The sequence below is a fragment of the Cnephaeus nilssonii genome (genome assembly GCF_951640355.1).
Source record: "Cnephaeus nilssonii genome assembly, chromosome: 1".
In the NCBI taxonomy this organism is placed as follows: Eukaryota; Metazoa; Chordata; class Mammalia; order Chiroptera; family Vespertilionidae; genus Cnephaeus; species Cnephaeus nilssonii.
In genome coordinates this window covers 37,895,355-37,916,874 of record NC_137072.1, presented here as the reverse complement: position 1 = coordinate 37,916,874, position 21,520 = coordinate 37,895,355, and the positions used below count along the sequence as shown (strand labels likewise).

General features: G+C 48.2%; 1 protein-coding gene across 1 annotated transcript in view; it reads left to right on the top strand.

Annotated features, from left to right (window-relative positions):
- Positions 1 to 21,520, top strand: part of PFKP (phosphofructokinase, platelet) — a 61,871-nt gene that overhangs the window by 13,290 nt on the left and 27,061 nt on the right. Inside the window, exons 3-4 of the mRNA XM_079766323.1 lie at positions 17,012 to 17,089; positions 20,587 to 20,776. Of these exons, the coding sequence (XP_079622449.1) occupies positions 17,012 to 17,089; positions 20,587 to 20,776 (268 nt within the window). The remainder of the gene's footprint in view (positions 1 to 17,011; positions 17,090 to 20,586; positions 20,777 to 21,520) is intronic.

The following is a 21,520-nucleotide window of genomic DNA, read 5'->3' as shown; positions in this document are numbered from 1 at the left end:
CCACATCAACCACCCCCCCCCCCCCCCCGCAAAAAAAAAAAAAATTCTGGAGACTTTTTTTATGTTTTTATTGATTTCAGGGAGGGAGAGGGAGACAGGGATAGAAACATCAATGATGAGAGAGTCATTGATTGGCTGCCTCCTGCATGCCCCCTACTAGGGACTGAGCCTGCAACTCCAGATTGTGCCCTGACCAGGAATCAACCACTGAGCAACACCGGCCTGGCTGGAGACATTTTGATGTCCTATTACGAAGGGTGGAGGCCAGGGATGCTGCGTAACATCCCACAATGCACAGGACAGCCCCCCAACAAAGAATTATCTTGCCTAAATGTCAGTAATTCTGAGTTCCAGAAACCTGCATTAAACCAAAGGCCAAATCTGTATTGGTTGGTTTGAATGTTGGTAATTTGATGGGGCTAGAGCTGTTGGCTGTATGCCTGTCCAATGTTTGGGTACTGAACCTGACCGTCAGATTTTAAGACTTTTGTTGCCTGTGATTTATTTTTAATTAAATTTTTTTTCAATCATAATTGACATAAAATATTATATTAGTTTCAGGTGTACAACATAGTGGTTAGACATTTATATAACTTAAAAATGATCACCCTGATAAACCTATTACAAACTGACACGATACATAGTTATTGCAATATTATTCCCTGTGCTGTACATGACATCTCCATGACCATTTTTATAACTGGCAATTTGTACTTCTTAATCCCTTCATCTTTTTCACCCATCTCCCAGCCTTCCTCCTATCCCACAAAACAATAAAAATGTTCTCTGTATCTATGAGTTTGTTTTTGTTTAGCTTGTTCACTTATTTTGTTTTTTAGATTCCACATATAAGTCAAATCATATGGTATTTGTCTTTCTCTGTCTGACTTATTTCACTTAGCATCATACCCTCTAGGTCCATCCATGTTGTCACAAATGACAAGATTCCAGTCTTTTTTATGGTTGAATAATATTCCATTGTATATATACTAGAGGCCCGGTGCACAGATTCATGCACATGTGGGATCCCTCATCCTGGCCTGTGCCCTCTTGCAATCCAGGACACCTCAGGGAATGTTGGACTGCAGGTTTCGGGTGATCCCTGCCAGGCCTGCAGGGATTGGGTGAAACCTGCAGTCCGACATCCCCCAAGGGATGTAGCAGTGCCAAAGCAGCAGGTGGCTGGGGAGGAGCCCTATCCAGGGCCGGGCGCTGTGCTGCTGCCACTCATTCCATGCCGCTTGGTAGTGCTGCCACGGAAGAGGGAGAGGCTCCCGCTGCTGCAGCTGTGCTCACCAGCAGTGAGCCCAGCTTCTGGCTGAGCGGTGCTCCTGCTGTGGGAGCGCACTGACCACCAGGGGACAGCTCCTCCATTGAGCATCTGCCCCCTGGTGGTCAGTGCACATCACAGCAACTGGTCGACCAGTCGTTCCGGCCATTTGGTCATAACAGTCGCTTAGGCTTTTATATATATAGATACCACAACTTTTTAATTTTTATTTATGTTTATTTTTTATTGAATTTTTGGGGTGACTGATTAATAAAATTATATAGGTTTCAGATGGGCAATTCTATAATACATCATCTGTGTATTGTATTTTGTGTTCACCACCCCAAGTCAAGTTTCCTTCCACCATCATTTATCCCCCCTGTACCACATCTTTGTTATCCTTTTCTCTATCAATGGGCACTTAGGTTCCTTCTATATCTTGGCTATTGTAAATAATGCTACAACTGAACATAGGGGTGCATATGTCTTTTTGGGTTAGTGTTTTGGGTTTCTTCAGATGAATACCCAGAAGTGGAATTGTTGGAGCATATGGTAGTTCTATATTTAACTTTTTGAGGAACCTCCATATTGTTTTCCATAGTGGTTGCACCAATTTACATTCCCAATAGTGCACAAGGGTTCCCTTCTCTTCCCAACCTCATCAGCACTTGTTGGTTTATTAGTGACTAGAGGCCTGATGCATGAAATCTGTGCTAGAGTAGACCTTCCTTCCCCCAGCTGCTGGCACCAGCTTCCCTCTGGCACCCGGGACTCGGTCTTCCCTCTGGCACCCGGGACTCGGTCTTCCCTCTGGCTGCTGGCAGGCACCCAGGACCCAGGCTTCCCTCGCAGCCCCAGCTTCATCTGGAAGGACGTCTGGTCTAATTAGCATATTATGCTTTTATTATTGTAGATAGCCATTCTGACGGTGTTATGTAGTATGTCATTGTAGTTTTGATTTGCATTTTTCTGATGATTAGTGATGTAGAGCATCTTTTCATGGCTATTGGTCATCTGTATGTCCTCTTTGAAGAAGTGTCTATTCAAGTCTTCTGCCCATTTCCTAATTGGATTGTTTGTGTTTTGGGTGTTACATTGTATGAATTCCTTATATATTTTGAATATTAGCCCCTTATCAGATGTATCACTGGTGAATATCTTTTCCCATTTAGTAGGTTATCTTTTCATTTTGTTGATGATTTCCTTTGCTTTGCAAAAATTTTATAATCCCATTTATTTATTTTTCTCTTGTTTTCTTTGCCTGGGGAGACATATGCATAAAATATTGCTAAGAGCAATGTCAAAGAGTTTACTGCCTTTGTTTTCAACTAGGATATTTTTGTCTAAGACTTTTATGGTTTTGGGTCTTACATTTAAGTTAATACATTTTGAGTTTATAACAATAAGCATGACTATAATGGTGTAAAAAGAAGTCTGTTTCATTTTTTGCATGTATCTGTCTAATTTTCCCAACATGACTTTGTTGTTGTTGTTAATCCTCACCTGAGGATATTTTTCTATTGATTTTTTTAGAGAGAGTGGAAGGGAAGGGAAGAAACAGAGAGAGAGAAGCATGGATGTGAGAGAGATACATCAATTGGTTGCCTCCTGCACGTGCTCCCACGGGGGTGAGGATAGAGCCTGAAACTGGGGTACATGCCCTTGACTGGAATTGAACCTGACCCTGTAACCACTGAGCCAAACCAGCTAGGGCCCAACATCATATATTGAAGAGACTGTCTTTACCTCATTGTGTAGACTTGCCTTCTTTGTCATGATTAATTGACCACATAGGTGTGGGTTTATTTCTGGGCTCTCTATTCTGCTCCTTTGATCTGTATGTCTGTTTTTATGCCAGTATTCTTTGCATTATTTTTTTTATAATTCTTTATTGCTGAAAGTATTACATATGTCCTCCTTTTTCCCCCATTGACCCCCTCCAGCCCATTTCTCTGCTCCAGGCCTTCAGCACCCTTTGTCTGTGTCCATGGGTTATACATATATGCATACAAGGTCTTTGGTTGATTATCTCCCAGCCACCCACCCTCCCCTGCCTTCCTTCTGAGATTCCACACTCTGTACCACACTTCTATGTCTCTGGATCCACTCCGTTCATCAGATAATTTTGTTACTTAGATTCCACATAAGACTGTAATCATGTGATACTTGTCTTTCTCTGGCTTATTTCACTTAGCATGATACTCTCCAGGTCCCTCTATGCTGTCTCAAAGTGTAAGAGCTTCTTCCTTTTTACTGCTGCATAGTATTCCATGGTATAAATGTACCACAGCTTTTTTATCCATTCATCTGCTGATCTTAACTATTGTAAATTGTGTTGCTATGAACATAGGGGTGCATACATTCTTTCTGATTGGTGATTTGGGTTTCTTAGGATATATTGCTAGAAGTGGGATCACTGGGTCAAATGGCAGTTTCATATTTAAGTTTTTGAGGAAACTCTATACTGTTTTCCATAATGGTTGCACCAGTCTGCATTCCCACCAGCAGTGTAGTAGGGTTACCTTTTCTCCACATCCTCACCAGCACTTGTCATTCCTTGATTTGTTGATGATAGCCATTCTGACAGGTGTGAGGTGATACCTCATTGTGGTCCTAATTTGCATATCTCTGATCAAAAGTGACTTGGAGGATTTTTTATTTTTTTTCATATGTCTCTTGGCCATCTGTATGTCCTCTTTGGAGAAGTGTCTATTTAGGTCCTTTGCCCATTTTTTTATGGATTGTTTGTCTTTCTTTTGTTAAGTTGTATGAGTTCCTTATATATTTTGGGTGTTTACCCTTTATCAGATGTATCATTGCCAAATATGTTCTCCCATACACTGGGCTCTCTTTTTGTTTTGTTGGTGAGTACCATACTATTTCAAGGACTATGACCTTGTATAGTTTGCTATCATGTAGCATGATATGTCCAACTTTGTTTTTCTTTCTCAAGATTGCTCTGGCTATTCAGGGTATTTTGTGGTTCCATATAAACTTTAGGATTATTTCTTCCAGTTCTGTGAATAATGCCATTGGTGTTTTGAATCTGTGGATTTCTTTGGGTAGTATGAACATTTTAACAATCTTAATTCTTCTTATCAATGAGTACAGTATATGCCTCCATTAATTTGTATCTTCTTCAGTTTTGTTCTTCAGTGTCTTAGAGTTTAACTAGAGGCCCAGTGCATGAAATTTGTGCATAGAGTTAGTGGGGGGAGGGCTTAGCCTGGCCTGCACCCTCTCACAATCCAGGACATCCCTCTCACAATCCAGGACCCCTGGATCCTAACCGCCCGCCTGCCTGCCTGCCTGATCACCCCTAACCACCTCTGCCATGGCCCCCGCTGCCGTGGCTTTGTCTGGAAGGATGTCTGGAATGACGTCCAGAAGGTAGTTTGGCTGTCTGGTCTAATTAGCATATTAGGCTTATTACTATAGACTAGAGGCTTGGTGCACGAAATTCACAATCCAGGACTGCTGGCTCCCAACTACTAGCCTGTCTGCCTTCCTGATTGCCCCTAACCACTTCTGCCTGCCAGCCTGATCACCCCCTAACCACTCCCCTACCAGCCTGATTGATGCCTAACTGCTCCCCTGCCAGCCTGATTGCCCCTAACTGCCCTCCCAGGCCTGGTCACCCCTAACTGCCCTCCCCTGCAGGCCTGGGTCCCCCCCAACTGCCCTTCTTTGCAGGCCCGGTTACCCCCAACTTCCCTCCTCTGCCGGCCTGGTCACCCCTAACTGCCCTCCCCTGCAGGCCTGGGTCCCCCCCCAACTGCCCTTACTTGCAGGCCCGGTCACCCCCAACTTCCCTCCTCTGCCGGCCTGGTCACCCCTAACTGCCCTCCCCTGCAGGCTTGATGGCCCCCAACTGCTCTTCCTTGCAGGCCTGGTCCCTCCCAACTGCCCTCCCCTGCTGGCCATCTTGTAGCGGCCATCTTGTGTCCACATTGGGCAGCCATCTTGTGTGTTGGAGTGATGGTCAATTTGCATATTACTCTTTTATTAGATAGATAGAGGCCTGGTGCACGGGTGGGGGCCGGCTGGTTTGCCCTGAAGGGTGTCCCAGATCAGTGTGGGGGTTCCCTTGGGGTGTGTGGCGTCCTGGGCGAGGGGCCTGTGGTGGTTTGCAGTCCGGCCACACCCCCTGGCGACCCAAGTAGAGACCCTGGTATCTGGGATTTATTTATCTTCTATAATTGAAACTTTGTAGCCTTGAGCAGAGGCCAGGGCAGGCCAGGGCAGGAAGCTTGGCTTCCTCCATCGCCAGGAACAACTCAAGCCTCCTGCTCAGCTCCAGCTCTGTGGCCGCCACCATTTTTGTTGGGATTTATTTATATTCTATAATTGAAACTTTGTAGCCTTGAGCGGAGTCCAGGGCCACCAGGGCAGGAAGCCTGGCTTCCTCCATTGCTGGGGGCAACCCAAGCCCCGTGCTTACTCCAGCTCCATGGCCGCTGCCATATTTATTGGGTTAATTTGCATAATCGCTCCTGATTGGCTGGTGGGTGTGGCTTGTGGGTGTAGTGGAGGTACAGTCAATTTGCATGTCTCTCTTTTATTAGATAGGATGCTTGATGTTGTTCCAGAGGTCCCATAAACTTTCATTATTTAAAAAAATTTTTGTTCTCTTTGTTCTGATTGGGTATTTTCTTCTACCTTGTCCTCCAGACCTCTGATTCAGTCCTCTGTTTCATCTAATCTGCTGTTGATTCATTTCAGTATTGTATTCTTCATTTCTGACTTGTTTATGGTTTCTAGCTCTTTGTGTAAATTCTCACTGAGCTTATCTACTGCTAAGTTCATTGAGTATCCTTATAACCATGTTAAACTATAACTGGTAGATTGCTTGCCTCGATTTTATTTAGTTTTTTTTTTCTGGAGTTGTGTCCTGTTCTTTCATTTGGGGGATGTTTCTTTGTCTCCTTATTTTAGCTGAGTCCCTGTGTTTGTTTCTTTGTATTATTAGGTAGAACTGCTACATCTCCCTGTCTTAGCAGAGTGCCCTTATTTAGTAGGTGTTCTGTTGGTTTCAATGGTGCAGTCTGTCTGATCACCTGAGTCATGTACTCCCGGGTGGCTCTTGTGTGGGTTTTGTGTGTAGTTGAGCCTTGATTGCTATGGGCATGTCTGTGTGGCATTGACCTTCAGGCAGACTGGCTATTAGGGCTGCCCATGACTACAGTGGCTGAGTTGTTGTTCAGGGCCCGACCCCAAAGAGTGGGAGTCACTTTACCAGGGCTCTCTGTGCAGCCAAGTCCACCCTTTGGGTGTGTCATTTGTGGAGCTGGTTGGGTGGTGATCTGATATGTTCTTTTTTTTTTTTTTTTTTTTTTAATTAAATATATTTTATTGATTTTTTACAGAGAGGAAGAGAGAGGGAAAGAGAGTTAGAAACATCAATGAGAGAGAAACATCGATCAGCTGCCTCTTGCACACACCCCACTGGGGATGTGCCCGCAACCAAGGTACATGCCCTTGACCGGAATCGAACCTGGGACCCTTGAGTCCGCAGGCTGACGCTCTATCCACTGAGCCAAACCGGTTTTGGCTGATCTGATATGTTCTAAAGCCAGCTACCAGGTATGTTAGTTCTGGAGCTTCTTAAGAGAGGCTCCAGTGCGGGTTAAGGTCAGCCACCACTTGTGCCTGGCTTGGGGCTATCTGGTAGGAACTAAAAAGTCATCTGCATTTGGTTGTCACTTATGCTGGGCTTGGAGGTATTTGGGAGATGCTATGCAGTCAACCAAGGCCGACTGCCAGTAGAGACCCTTGGGTGGACCTCGTGATGTGAGTTGAGGCCAGCCACCAATTGTGCTTGTGGCCTCTTAGCTGAAGCTTCATCCCAGGCCAACACTGGCCACAGCTTATGCCAGGCTTGTTTAGACTGGTCGCCTCTTGTGCTGGGTTAGAGCTGCTTAGCAAGAGGTACAGGGCACCCCTAGACTGCTTGGTTGGGGTTTGTGGACCTTTAAGAGATTTTAGGAAAGTCCATGCTCTGAGCCCTGGAAGGTTGCTTTTGTGGAAAAGCCTCTGGCGAGTGTGCAAGGTGGGTGGGGTGTAGCCTCAGGGTGTCACCAGGGCGGGGCTAATGGTGTTAGCTAGGTTACTGAAGAGCTCAGATTTGGTGCCCACCTGCAGCTGAATGGGAGGAGGATTCAACAACACTGGAGAGAGCTTCCTCAGCCCCTGCTTCTCCAGCCCTTGTCCCGAAGCTAGTGAATTCAGTTTTTCCAGTATGTATCTGGTGTTCTTGGAGCTGCTACCCCTGTGCTGGAGCTCAGAGCGAGTGAATATGTGAGCCAGTGAGTCTGTGCTCTGGCCCTTTAAGAGGAATGCTTGGGACTCCAGCAGCTCTCTGTCTCACTTAGCCACAATCTCAAATGGTTTTCACAGCCAGAAATGATGGGGACCTCTCTTCCCAGCACTGGAACCCTCGGGCTGGGTCCCCTCACTCCTCAGGGGGCACCTCTGCCTGTTCCGAATCCCCACCCCTCCTACCAGTCTCAACATGGCTTCTTTTTTAAATCCTTAGTTAGAGGCCTTCTGGTAGCTAGACTTTAGGAGGTTATCAATGATGGTTTTTCTATAAGTTGGTTGTATTTTGATATGGTCCTGGGAGGAGGTGAGCACAGCATTTACCCACCCTGCCACCTTGACCGGAAATCTGTTTTTTTGTTGTTCTTGTTTTTATTGGCACTCTGGCTTGTGGCTGTCTGTCTGTGTTCTGGCGATATTTAGATGCATCCCGACCGGTGTCTGCCAGACTCGCACATTTCAGAACAAAGGCATTGAGATGGAACAATCACCTGGTGTGCCCATGTCCACAAACCTTTGAGCTCCTTTGGGGGAATCTTGACATAGAAAAGCAGGTTGTTCTCTCCATTCTCCACAGGATAGGAGGGCTGCAGGGTCCGCTTCCCTCTGAGGTGAAGGGGTCTTCCTCCTCGGACTTGTGGGGCTGCATTTTTCAAGTCCTCTCTGCAGGGGGTGCCCTCTGCTTCCCGCCCCTTCCAGCAGGGGGCAGTGAGGAGGCCTGGGTCGGAGCAGACCCATCTCTGCTAGGGAAATCCAGGATGTTCTACAGCTATTCTCTTGGGAGGATGCCATGATTCTAGTTTTCATACTAACTGTTTTATTGGTAATTGGCACCTTTGATGGAGGGCGTCTCAGGGCATCCCGCTGATTGCAGCGAGTGTGACTTGGCCCTAGGAGTGATCAGGCCTTTGACGTGCTTGGCTATGGAGGGTAAAGGGCACAGCTTGCAGATAGAGGCACTTGCACTGGAATCGCCTGTCTAGAGATGACGCAATGCTTCTCATGACACCCCTCCCCCCACTCTTAAAGAGAGAGAAATTCTAGGGAGCGGGAGGGGTTTTAGTGTCCACCCTCCCTGGGGGCTCACCTAGTCCCCCCTCAGACCCACAGGACTTCGCACTGGTGGTCAGTATTATCTCATTGAATTGAAATCATTTGGGTGTCATCATCTCTCCATGACAGATGTAATGAGCCTGAATCTGCTATTCTGCAATCCAAAAGTGTCTAAACCTGCCCGATTTTCCTATGTCCTTGGGCAGCAAACCTGAGTGACGCTGCGTGCAATCCTTTCTTGCCCACCCCGTGACTGACTGTCCCTCAAATGGGAGGAGGCGACTTCCCTCGAGACAGCGCCAGCTCACACATGCTACACCGTCTGTGGTGCTTAGGGTTCCAGTTCTGGCACATCTCCCACCCCACAAGTTTGGGGATGTGATTATGAACCTACATACACATCCCAGGGGATAAATAAATTAACCTTTCTGGCTCTGTTTCCTCGTCTGTCCAGTGAACATCTTATTCACCCTTCCTGCACTTGGAAAGCGTTGAGCACAAGCTGGGCAAAGGGGGTGTGGGACTGCGGGGTGGGGTGTGATGTGTGTGCCTGTGACTCCGTTGGTATCCTCCAGGCACAGAATCGGGGGGGTGAGGGCTCTGAACTGCACTCACTTCTCTAAAGACCTTCTCAGAGCTGCCGATGTGTCCACGTGTTCTGCTGTCTGGGTCCTGCCCTAACAGACAGGGTTGCCTTCTACACCACACACCAGAGCGCTATTGGCATTTGTAGGGGATGACGGGAGGGTGGTGATGGGGTGTCATGGAGGCCAGGTTACTTGGAGCATCCCTGCCTCTGCCACGAGGAGCCCGGACCACCCCCCCCACCCCCCCTACCACAGACAGGAATGTCTACAGACACGCAGGTGTCCCTGCTGAGCCAACTCTTCCTCCTGGGGGGGCCACTGCCCCAGACCTATTTGGGTTCAAATTTAGGAGACGTTAGGTTTTATTTTTTAAAACATCGTTCAGTAACTTATCCAACCTGTTTATCCATTTATAGTCCAGCTTTTTGTTTGTTTGGTTTGTGTTGTTGGTTTTTTTAATCCTTACCCGAGGGTATGTTCATTGATTTGAGAGAGAGAGAGGAAGGAAGAGAGACAGAGAGCAACATTGATGGGAAAGAGAAACATTGATCTGTTGCCTCCCATACATGCCCCGACCAGGGATCGAACCCTCAACCTTTTTGTGTACAGGACAATGCTCCAACCAACTGAGCCACTCGGGCAGGGCCATTTATAGTCTAGTTTTTAAGTCTAGTTAGAGTTTTTAAAGTGACCCACACAGCAAAACAATCAGCATTAATTATTGAAATGAAGGGGTCGGGGTTTTCTTCTTGAGCAGAAAATGTGTGGAAAGTGTATTGATCCGAAAACACGGGTGTTTCTGCTGAAGGTCTGGCGCCAGGTTTGTTTTGTCTGGCTGGGCGAGCAGTGAATCTGGGGCAGCACCACGTGTGCTGCCTGCCGAGCCCTTGGGCACCGTTCGGGACGGGCGGGGTGGGGTGGGGTGCAGTTAAGCCGATCTTTCCACTTACGGAGCCAGTTGTTGATTTTTTGTTTACCTTTTGAGGCTAGGACATTTTCCCCTTAGAAACGTACTAGTAAGTGCTTTTACCTAATTGGCGACGGCGAGGGCAAGCACATCACATGTCTTTGCAGAAGACTGCACTGGGGAGGCCTGCCCTGGGCTTGGGCGGATCAGACAGACAAGGTGGGGGAGCCCTAAGTGACCTGCTGGCGCTGTCTTGTGGTTTAGTGTAATACATGGGTTCAGAATCCCATTGGCTGAAGGTGTTTCTGCAGACTTGGGGAGTCATTATCATTACAGCTCTTCACATGTGACTCCCTGGAAAGCCTTCCCTCTGAAATGCCTGGACAGCTGGGCGCTCAGGGAAGGCGGTGAGTGTCAGCAGGCCTCACCTGCCACTGTCCTCCCATGAGGAGAGGCTAGGATCAGTGCCCATTACTTTCTGCACTGATGCCTTCTTGGTGTTAAAAAGGAGGCATTCTACCTGTCAGAGAGTCAGAATTTCCTATTGTTAAAGGAGAAGGGCATTGGAACAGCCTCGGGAGCCAGCAGTCTGGTTTTCCCAGGCTGGCTCAGGATCCCGCTCAGTGAGTGGCTTTCTTACTGGGGCTCTCTGCAGACTGGGTTTCTTTTTCTCCCCTCCCCTCCCCCTCCCCTCCCCTCCCCTCCCCCTTTCCCTCCCCCTCCTCTCTTCCCTCCCCTCTCCCTTCCCCTCCCCCCTCTCCCTTCCCCTCCCCCTTCCCTTCCCTATCTCCTTTCCTCTCTCTCTCCCCCTCCCTTCCTCTGTCCCTTCCTTGCAAACTTGAATAACCACCTTTAATCCAAGCTGCATTGGGCTGGGACTCTGACCATGATGGCCTGCCTGTATACACTAATAAATAAGCTTTAATTGTCAGTTATTAGGTTGGCATCATTTCCCCCTTCCTAACAGAAACCCTCTCTTTGCCATGGGGCTCATTATTTCTCTTCTCAGATACGATGTACCACCTGCTGTCAGTTTTTATTTTTATTTTTAATCCTCACATGAGAATATGTTTTTATTGATTTTAGAGACAGAGGAAGGGAGAAGGAGAGAGAGAAAGCTCCATGTGAGAGAGAAATATCTATTGGCTGCCTCCCATATGCACCCCAACTGGGAATCTAACCCACAATCTGGATATGTGCCCTGACCAAGAACCGAACCCACGACCTTTCAGTATACGGGATGATGCTCCAACCAACCTAGCCACACTGGCCAGGGCTTCCGTCGCAGTTTTTAAAGTAAGAAATGCTATGTTGTGTCCAAACAAAACAACATCAACACGAAAAACCTCCGCCTTTTGCAAGGAGGTCAGCGCAGGGAGACCTGTCGGCCACCCCTCCCCGTGGGGGTTGGAGATCTGGGTTCCACCTGTGCCTTGGACCCTGTGGGAATAATGGGTGCTTATGTTCCCTGAAGGGACCAAGAACAGGTTAGAATGTCAGGGTTGACGTCTGGGGACTCGTCTGGTTCTGCCCCAATGTCCAGTTCAGTGTCTCTCTGGTAGCTGGTGGGCGGATGTTTATGCTAAACTCCCGCCCGGCCCCTCCCCTGCCATGCAGGCACATTACAAGGTTGGTTGAGTTCTTAAGCTAATGCATGAAAGGCAGGCGACCTCGGTCCCTGCACCACCTCCCTTTCCACGGGCACCTTGGCTGGTGCGCACCTGGAACAATGAGCAATAACGAGGACAGTGCTAGCTCCCAGCGGACGCTTCCTGTGGGGCCTGTGACGCGGTCCTCACACCATCAGCACGGTGCTCTCCACTTCAGACTACATGGAGTGACCGTCAACATTTAGTGTGCAAATCTGAGTGGTCATCCCCCCACACACACACTCCCCCCCTCTCCCGCCCCCCGCCTTGGCCCGCCTCCCCCACTGCTATCACCATGGGCTGATTAAATGCTTGTCTGTGAGGTGACAGGCTCTCTCTGCCCTGGAGGCTGGGGGCTGGCTCTGTCCTGCTGTGGCTTTCAGTTTGTGACTTCCCTGGAACTGTGCCTGTTAGCTGTAGCTTCAAGAAATCCAGGAATGCCGGGGGGATCAATAAGTCGTGTTGGTTTATTCCTGGGATTCCACAAGCCCAGGGATCAGGGCTGTACAGTGACCCGTGGTGTTCTAACATGTTTGAAGATTTTTGAGTTGATGAATCTTGCCAAGGACAAATCCAAAGGCTACACAGGCATTTTCCCTGAAGTCATGAAATCAATGAGCGTAGTTCCCTGGACCAGAACGTTCGTGCCTTAGAACCTGCTGGGGTCCGCAGGCTCTGGGTGGGAGAGGAAATGTGTGATCGGAGGTTCTGCACATGCGTTTCCTGTGGGCAAAGTGAACTCATAATCCCTAAACTTGGAAGTCACTGACCTGGAGAACCTTGGCCACCTCGCTTTCAGGCACACCTTGTTGTGCGCGGTGGCATTTATTGCATCTGCCACAGGAGGGGCGTACAGAGCCCACCCCTCCAATTGCTTGCTTTCAAGTTCTGTAAGTGAAATGCTGCAGTTTACTAAGGAATAAACCAGGGAAACCTTATCCCTAGAGGAAACAAAAATATGTATTTCCTCAGAAGCAGCAAAACCCCTGGAGAAGTCTCCGAATGCCGGTGATGACAATATCTAGAAAATACTTGTGGTGGTTGGAGTATTCGCCATTTAAACAGTGAGTTGTCACCTCAAGGATGTAGGGAATCCAATCTGGAGAAAGCACCACAGAGGCGATGAGACGTGGACACCTAGAACAGATGCATCCTGAAAGAAAAAGCCTACTGTGCGTAGCACCAGGCTGCGGTTTCCCTCGGGTCTTCAATTTAAAAAACAAACACACACAGATCTCTTACAAGAGAATGCCTTACTCGTTTTAGAATGGATTTAACAGATGTCTACAAACAAGTCAAATTGAACACCATGTGGTCAAAGGAGTCCACGTAAACCATTCTGTGATACATCTGGCTAAGGGGCTCTTGGGTTCATCCCCTGAATGAGGACCGACAAGAAAAGTAATTTTACTTTAGCTCAATATCTAAGCGTGGCTGGTAAAATTTTTATGGTTTTGTTTTTCTTATGTGAGTCATAGAACTGGCTCTGAAGGCAGTTCTTCCACAGGAGAGTTTTAGAAAATGCCTTAGGCTCCGGCGGTACTGGAGCCAGTGGCCAGCCTCTCGAGGAGGTCACCAGGAGAGACCTAACCGGGGCGTGAAAAGGGTGGCACGCCTGTGTAAAATCAGTCTTCCTCACTCGGGAACAGCTTCCTCCTAAGAGGCTGCCCCAAACCAAGGGTGGTGGTTATTGTTCAAATGTTATGTGAGGTTAATACTCTGCCACCTGAAGAATGAGTCATTCCCTATAACCTGGCCCATGTGTGCAGGAAGGCGGCGCTGGGAATGCAGTCATCACGAGATCCTCCTACTTCTTCTGCATTGCTTGCTTTACCATATGTGTCTATGCCACACGGAATAATCACTTATGTCTGGAGAACATGTTACTTTCCAAAATATGTGTAATGGTTTGTGAAACTGCTTTCCATGTTCTTAACTCTGGAAACAAAAAGGATTTCTAAATGTTTTGATTGAGTCAGGATTTCCGTTCTGAGGCATTAGGGCACCTACTAAGGGTCAGATCCTATGTGGTGTCTGACGGGGTATTGCAGGAATCATCTGGAAGATGAATTCTTCCCTGTAGGTGACACTACAGCCTGACGGCTCCCTTGCCTCACCTGTTTAGTTACCTAACTCACAAACGCACAGAAACTGCTGCCGGCCGTCGGGGTGGGCTGGGAGGTCTGCACTCTCTTCCCTGCCGGAGCCTGTGGTCGGTGCAGTCAGTCGGTTTTCCCTCCTGCTCTGCCCAGGATGGTCTGGTTGAGGCCTGCTGTCTGGCCTAACTAATGGTAGTACTTGTTCTCTTCAGAAGTACGCAGGTTTGGACGGTAAGACATCAGCCCTCTCTGTAGGGCTTGTTTCAGCACAGGGCTGAGCATCTGAAACTTGGCCCCAGGCTACATACAGGCCTGCTCACAGGCACTTCCCTGCCCGTGGAGCTTCATAGCACTGAGACCAGAACTCAGCACTGCCGCCAAGTGCAGACTCTCCCTAATGGTCTCCAGCCTCAGAGGGGCATGCTGTGCAGTACCACAGTGTCGGGCACAGTGTTTGGGAGTGTGGGCGTGGCAGAAACAAGTCAAATGGCAACTCTAAGACTAATCTTTCTTTCTCTTTCTCTCTCTTTCTCATCTATCTCATCTATTATCTATCTACTAGAGGCCCGGTGCACGGATTTGTGCACTGGTGGGGTCCCTCAGCCTGGCCTGCAGGGATCAGGCTGAAACTGGCTCTCCGACATCCCCTGAGGGGTCCCAGATTGTGAGAGATTGGTTCTCTCAGGTGATGCACCCCAGAATAGGGCCCTCTCCTCTCTGGTTCCGGGTGTGTCACCCAAGAATGCAGCTGCCAAGTCACTGCAGCTCAGCAGCTTCTGTGTTGAGCGTCTGCCCCCTGGTGGTCAGTGCACGTCATAGCTACTGGTTGGAGCACCTGACCCCTGGTGGTCATTGCGCATCATAGCTACCGGTCGAGCAGTTGAACGGTTGCTTAGGCTTTTATATATATAGCTCATCATCTGTCATCTGTTTATTATCTATTCATCCGTCATCTATCACCTAGCTATCTGTCCATCATCTATTCATCATTCATCTATCAACCATCTATTACCTACCTACCTATCTATCCATCTGTGTATCTATCTACTCATCTGCCTATCTATTGTTAATATCCTATGAAATAAGATCCTTGGGGATCACTCAGGAGGAGGAGGGAGCTTGGTTTTGCCTTTGGTCCTGGAGCCAGGGGTGCTGTGGGCCTGATGCAGCCTCTGTCCCCGAGGTCGCTCACACACCAGGGCGCAGCTTAAATAGTGGCTCTGATAAATGCTCCCCTCCCGGAGGGAGCCTGTATCCAGTCACTCTCTTGCTTATCACCTTGCCATCCACAGTGACAGCCACACTGGCTCCATACTTTAAATAGAATAGGCTAAAACTGCACGCTGTGAGGCTTACACAGCAGGGAGATGGGAACAGAGAGATGGAAGGGGTCCTTAAAGTGACTGAGGTGTGCTTGGGAGAAACTGCATGGCTTCCCCATGCAGACAGTGGGAGGTTGTGGCTGCCTGAACCAGCTGTCCTGGGGGCTGAGGACAGCAGGGCAAGCAGGGGCCGAGGGCCAGGGCCTCAGTGACTGCAACCTGCAGAGACACTCTAAGGCAGTGGTTCTCGACCTTTGTAATGCCGCGACCCTTTAATACAGTTCCTCATGTTGTGGTGACCCCCAACCATAAAATTATTTTCGTTGCTACTTCATAACTGTAATTTTTCTACTGTTATGAATCATAATGTAAATATCTGTGTTTTCCAACGGTCTTAGGTGACCCTGCTAGCAGTTCTCAACCTGTGGGTCATGACACTGCCTACCTGCCTGGTCACCCCTTACTGCCCCCCTCTGCTGGCCTGGTCCCCCCTAACTGCCCCCCCTGCCAGCCTGGTCACCCCCAACTGCCCCCCCTCCAGCCTAGTCACCCCTTACTGCCCCCCCCCGCCAGCCTAATCACCCCCAACTGCCCCCCCTGCTGACCTGGTTGCCCCTAACTTCCCCCCCCACCCCCGCCAGCCTATTTGCCTCTTACTGCTCCCCCTGCCAGCCTGGTCGCCTCTTACTGCCCTCCCTGCTGGCCTGGTCGCCCCCAACTGTCCCCCCTGCCAATCTGGTCACCCTACACAGCCTGCTTGTTCAGTCGTTTGGTCATCCCTCACTAACCCCCTGCTGCCTGGTCATAGGCAGCTATCTTGTGAGGGCGTGAGGGTTAATTTGCATATTACCTCTTAATTATATAGGATAGTATTTCATCATATAAATATGCTAATATGAAATGTTACATAATCTATTCATTATATTATTTATAGGTATTTTACATTTCTAAATATATAAATTAATCAGCAAGATGCCTGTACTGTACTCAATGGGCATTTCATTATTAAAAATCTTTATTCCTTTTTATTTCCTCTTGGCCTTCACTAGGTAGGGGACCTGAATTCACAATAATAATCTATTATGATAAGCCTTACTAAATGGTTAGTTTCTGGTTTGTGCCAGACCGGAAATCAAACCATGACCTCTAGATGACTCACTTTCACTTTACCTGGAAAGTGAGTCACCTAGATAAAGATGCAAATGAGCATTTCTATATTTCTTGATCTTATATATTCTGTGGGTAAAAGAGAGATGCATTTAGAATTGGAAGGTGATTATTTTGGGGTTTCAGGCAAGTGAGCACTTGTATCCTGATTTACTCACAGTCCCCTGGTGTAGTAAGATGTCACTAATGGAAAGGAAGAAGACTGAATTCAGCTGTGCTTATAAATCGTATTTTATATATAACAAAAGCAGCATGGGTTTGCCTGGGCAGACGGCGGCCGTGACAGGAGTGTTTTCAGTTATGCCATGTGATTGACACCATGTTGTGTTAAATGACAAACTGTTTTGGGGTAAGTCCCTTTTCAATCTCTCAGGCACCATTAGGCAACAGGCAAACCTCGTGTTCCCCACGGTGCCCTGGATGAGTCTGGGCTGACATTCCCACTCTTAGAGATTAAATTCAAGGGGCTTTCCCACTACTGATGACTGTGAGTGGCACTCGTATGGACTGTCTGCAAATGCTGGGCTCCTAGGCACTTAGCTTCATTGTCACTGGTATTCCCATTTCATGTGGTTTAGGATCAATTAATACTGCAACAATATTTACCCAATTTTTAAAAGGTTTGATTCTCTCCCCCAGGGCTACCAAGGCATGGTGGACGGCGGCAACAACATCGTGGAAGCGAACTGGGAGAGCGTCTCCAGCATCCTGCAAGTGGTAGGTGCTGGGTTCCTTAGATTGCTTCTCTCTGTAAGTAAGTTGCTCTCTGAGTCTGGAGCCTTTGGTCCTTATACTCCTGTCAGGCTTAAAACGGATCAGTGTGCTGCCTGGCGACAGGAAAGAAAACATTCTTAACGTGTCACTTAAATTAAATTTTGTAAAAGCACTTCACATCATGCAAATGGAGGAAATATCCTTGCAATAAAAACGTTATGCATAGTAGCTAGCGTTCCTCGTGGCACTTGTAGCAGATTTGGGTTTGTACACCAGATTCGTGTTGAGGCAGCTTTGATTTGTCGGTGCTGTGTGTTTAGTGGCGAATACCTGTGCCTGTTGGGTTTTCTCGAGTTCCTGGGCATCAAGGTATCACAGCCTGGGAGAGACCCCAGCCAGCGGCTCCGAGGGCCCTGGGTTTACTTATTTATTTATTTTAAATTTTTATTGATTTCAGAGAGGAAGGGAGAGGGAAAGAGAGATAGAAATATCAGTGATGAGGGAGAATCATTGATCAGCTGCCTCCTGCATGCCCTACACTGAGGATCAAGCTCGCAACCCCGGCATCTGCCCCGACCATGAATCGAACCACGACCTCCTGGCTCATAGGTCAGTGCTTAGCCTCTGAGCCACCTGGGCCAGGCGAGCCGTGGGTTGAGAGGGCAGGTGGCACCCTGTCCTGGCCTGCTCCAAATGGCATGGATTTCCTTGGTGTGCCCAAACATGAGGTCACCACCACTTCAGGCAAAGAAACAGCTGCTTACTTTGAATGTAAAAGGCACCTACCCAGCTATTTTATGCTTATACTTAATTATACCTAATAGATTTCCAGAACACTGTATAGCTTAGCAAAGGCCCCACACAGTTTAGAAATGGAGAGCCACATGGAGAGAATAGACTTCATGAAGCACTGCTGTAGGTTTACTTTTGTAGCATATGTATTCATCTGTGACTCCTGTTGAGTACTTTTTAAAAATATATTTTTATCAATTTCAGAGAGGAAGGAAGAGATAAAACACCAATGATGAGGAGGAATCATTGATTGGCTGCCTCCTGCATGCCCCCCACTGGGGATTGAGCCCACAATCCGGGCATGTGCCCTGACCGGGAATCAAACCATGACCTTTTGGTTTATAGGTCAACACTCAACCACTGAGCCACACCAGCTGGGCCTGTTGAGTACTTTTATAATAGAAGGAATAAAATGGATACACTGCCTGTGAAGGTGCTAGAGCAGTGGGTGAATGGATAAAACAATTATGAGAAAATATATGAATATTATTTAGTCATATAAGAGAAGGAACTCCTGCAATATGAGATATAGTGGATGGATCTTGAGGGCATTATGTTAAATCAGTTAGACAGAGAAGGACAAATACTGTATCATCTCATTTATATGTAGAATCTAAACTCATAGAAGCAAAGAATTAACTGATATTTGTCAGGAGCTAGGGGGACGAGGATATGGGGAGATGATGGCCAAAGGGTAGATGAATACGTTATAAGATGAATATGTGCTGGCATCTCAGTACAGCATGGTGACTATCCTATATAATAAAATGCTAATATGCAAATAGACTGAATGACAGAATGACCGGTCACTGTGATGCTCACTGACCACCAGGGGGCAGATGCTTAATGCAGGAGCTGCCCCCTGGTGGTCAGTGTGCTTCCACAGGGCAAGCACTGCTCAGCCAGAAGCCCTGAGCCAGGCTCACGGCTGGCGAGCACAGCAGCAGTTTTGCTCTCCCGCCTCTACGGCAGCGCTAAGGATGTTTGACTGCTGGCTTAGGCCCGCTCCCCATCAGACATCCCCTGAGGGCTCATGGACTGTGAGAGGGTGCAGAGGCCGGGCTGAGGGCCCCTGAATTTCGTGCCCTGAGCCTCTAGTAGTTAATAATTTTGTATTGTATACTTGAAATTTGTTAAGACAATAGATCTTAAGTGTTCTCACAGCACACACACAAAAAGTTACTATATAAGGTGATGGGTGTGTTAATTTATTTGATTGTGGTAGTTATTTCACAGTGTGTACATATATTAAGTCATCATGTCACATACCTTAAACATGTTCACAATGCAGTATTATACACTTGAAAGTTGCTAAGAGAGTGAATCTTAAAAGTTCTCACCACAAAAAAGAAAGGCAGTTATGCAGACTGATAGATGTATAAACCAATCTTGTTGTGGTAATCATTTCACAGTACATGCACGTATCAACTCAGCACATTGTGCACCTTCAGCTGACATCATGTTTGGGGGATGATAGCGAGGTGTACGCTTTAATACCCGTCACAGAGCCATAAGTCTGCACGTAGACCTTTACACTATTTCTCCTGGAAAGAGACTGAAGGAAGTTTGGCACCCACCAACACTTAGGTAGAGTGATATTTGCAAAAAATCAGGACAATGTTGTCTGAATTCCAGACAGCGAGCTGTGTGTGCAGGGAGCATTTCCTTTCTCCTGTTGTGATTGTGCAGAAGACAGGAGATACAAGTGTGGCTGTGGGGTGTGTGTGTGTGTGTGCGTGCTGCCTACTCTGCATCTTAGCCAATCTTGGTTTCATCCTTGTGGCCCTGGCTGTATTATCTCCACGCGGTCTATCAGCTGCTGACTTACCTTCCAGTTGTTAGAAATCACATGACCACCTAATTGCTCTTGGTCAGATCAAAATTCAGAAAAGCAGCTCACCTTTGCTCTGTGCCCTGCAGCTGCCACCCAGGAGCCCTGGCTGTGCCGAGTCATCACCCCGTCCCCGTCACACTGACAGTTACACAGGACCACTGTTGATGAGTGAGCTCTGTGAAGTGAGGGTGCACTTGAAGGCGTGTGTGCAAATTCCAGTTTTATACGTGCATCCCTGAGGCATGGCAGGGAGCCCTGCATTTTTCTAACTGCAGCCAGGGATTCTTCATTTATGAAGCCCCACGTGGGAAAGCTCACAACTGATCTCTCTGGAAACTGGGATGATCCAGCCTCTTTTTTTTTTTTTACGATTTAGCCTTTAAGAAGGGTTAAGGCTGGAGATATAGTTGGAAATAAATCTCTTTGGTACGCAGGTTCCTCTTTTGCCTGTGTGTGTGGTGAGCTCTGAGTAACGGAGGGGAGCCTGTGGCCTGGGCCTCCGACGCGACGCCCTCTGACCCAGGCTGATGGCAGCGCGGGGCTGTCTTAGGCTCGGGGGACTGGGGAAGCTCAGGGTCTGGCTGCCCCAACTGCACAGCCTCCGGATGGCTGCCATCGCCTTGCAAACTCTTGTCTGCATGTTTAGCTGACGTTGCTCCTTGTTTCCAGACCCTACTTGGCTCCCCCTGGGCAGGGAGCCAAGGTCTCTATCCACTGAATTCCAGAAGGAGCTAAAAACGGAGGAACTACAAACTCTCACGGCGGACCGACTGTGGGAAGTCCTGTGTCCGCATCAGCACTCACAGGCGCCGATCTGCCCAGCTTTCTGCGCAGTTGCAGGCGACAGATAACTAGGATTTTGTTTCCTTTTCAGGGCGGGACCATTATTGGCAGCGCCCGGTGCAAAGCCTTCCGTACCCGGGAAGGCCGCTTGAAAGCTGCCCACAACCTGGTGCAGCGGGGCATCACCAACCTGTGTGTGATCGGCGGGGACGGCAGTCTCACCGGGGCCAACATCTTCCGGGAGGAGTGGAGCGCGCTGCTGGAGGAGCTGGCCCAAGACGGTGAGTCGCCGCGTTGCTCTCCGGGGTTTGCTGCCCTGTCCCATCCTCCCTGCCCTGCAGAGAGCTTTGCCTCCTACCCGCTGCCTGTCTGACTGTCCCAGAGGTATTGGTGGTGTCAGATCTTAGTCACCGCCTCAGGATTCAAATTGGACCTCAAATAATAACCATAACAAGAATAGTCCTTAGTTCCCTGTACTGTAGTAACAGTGTTGTTACATAATTGCAATTTAATACAAAGTCTGAGCAGGGAGTCTTATTGTTGGAGCTGGTAGCCGCACCAGTTGCCAGCAATAGGGGCCTCCCGCACCTCCTGTCCACCGCAGTCTGGGCTGAAGCAGGCTGGGGGTGACACGGAAGAGGAATAGCCGCCCAGGTCCCTGCCTGAGCGGCCCCAACCTCGACCACTCTGAGTGGGTGTAGGCCAGTGATGGGCAACCTTTTGAGCTCGGTGTGTCAAACTTCGCCAAAAAACTGAGCATAACTCGGGTAGTGTGTCACTTTGAGGAAAAAACTAACTCCAAGACTCTAGTCGCAAATGTTTCATCCTCAGGAGCAGCAAATGTTTCATCCTCGGCATGCGGCCCAGAAATGGCTACGCGTGTCATAGGTTTGCCATCACTGATGTAGGCACATCTGCTCACTGTGTCGGAGCGCGAAGTAGACATGACCAACTGGTGGGCTAGCTCCCAGGGGCCTCTAAGAAATCAATGTGATGGTTACATAATATCCTTAACCACTTAATTC